Raw genomic sequence first — 1,184 nt, 5'->3', positions numbered from 1 at the left:
TCAGATGACGTCAACAAGGCGCGAAGTTCGGAGAGGGCTGATGTACTGACCGTTATAAACCAGGTGTCCACCAACATTAGAGGCCAGTTGTCTGCCGTGCAGGAAAAGTTTGACAACCTGGAGGAGAAAGTGTCAGATGACGTCAACAAGGCGCGAAGTTCGGAGAGGGCTGATGTACTGACCGTTATAAACCAGGTGTCCACCAACATTAGAGGCCAGTTGTCTGCCGTGCAGGAAAAGTTTGACAACCTGGAGGAGAAAGTGTCAGATGACGTCAACAAGGCGCGAAGTTCGGAGAGGGCTGATGTACTGACCGTTATAAACCAGGTGTCCACCAACATTAGAGGCCAGTTGTCTGCCGTGCAGGAAAAGTTTGACAACCTGGAGGAGAAAGTGTCCAAGGTGGAAGATGTCGTCACGGCACGAAGTAAGCTTAAGCTCTGCTCCCACGACAACGGTTGTGAGCTGACCAGGAGGCTTGAAGCAATGACCCACTGTTACAAAGTGTTCGAAGAGAAGACTACGTGGGCAGACGCGAGAAAGAAATGTGAGTCTCTCGGTGGCTTCCTGGCCGAGATCCACAACAATGTCTCACTGGAATACATGAAACGGGTTGTAGTCAAGGATACGCCAGATCTCTGGCTCGGCGCCACTGACCAAGACAAAGAAGGCACCTGGATGTGGGTCACGTCCAACAAACCCCTGTCCGTGGGTGACTGGGGCAATGGACAGCCGGACAACGCCGGGAATAGGGAGCATTGCATGGAGATAAGAAAAGTATTTGGGGGGAAACGATGGAACGACAGGCCGTGTGATCTCAAGCTGGGATATATCTGTCAGAGAGACGGGGACAACTGTGAAGACTGGCTGGAACAAAAGTAAAAGGAAACGTGTACTGTTTCCCCCCCCCCCTTTCGGAGATGACTTAATCTAACGAGCAGATCAGGGGCCCCGTGGGGGTCACATTGGGGCTGGCGCTAAATCTTACTGGAACAGGAAACAGTTGGCTGTGACCGTGGACGTGCGCAAAGACATGGAGGGTTATACTTTACTTTTACTACAACATCTTGCTGTGAGGCTAAAGTTTTGGAATATTTTTGTCCTAAAACTTGATAAAGGAGATTGTGGAGTTGATGATGATGATGATGATGATGATGATGATGATGATGATGATGATGATGATG

At 49.9% G+C, this 1,184-nt stretch overlaps 1 protein-coding gene across 1 annotated transcript in view; it reads left to right on the top strand.

The window, feature by feature from the left end:
• LOC101851693 (C-type lectin domain family 4 member K) overlaps window positions 1-1,178 on the top strand; it is a 9,062-nt gene extending 7,884 nt beyond the window's left edge. Inside the window, exon 2 of the mRNA XM_035973381.1 lies at window positions 95-1,178. Coding sequence (XP_035829274.1) covers window positions 95-882 — 788 coding nt within the window. The 3' untranslated portion in view covers window positions 883-1,178. The remainder of the gene's footprint in view (window positions 1-94) is intronic.
• The last annotated feature ends 6 nt before the right edge of the window (window positions 1,179-1,184 follow it).

Source organism: Aplysia californica, unplaced genomic scaffold, assembly GCF_000002075.1.
Source record: "Aplysia californica isolate F4 #8 unplaced genomic scaffold, AplCal3.0 scaffold01180, whole genome shotgun sequence".
Taxonomy (NCBI): domain Eukaryota; kingdom Metazoa; phylum Mollusca; class Gastropoda; order Aplysiida; family Aplysiidae; genus Aplysia; species Aplysia californica.
The sequence above is the reverse complement of the archived record's forward strand: the minus strand, read 5'-3'. Positions and strand labels throughout refer to the sequence as shown.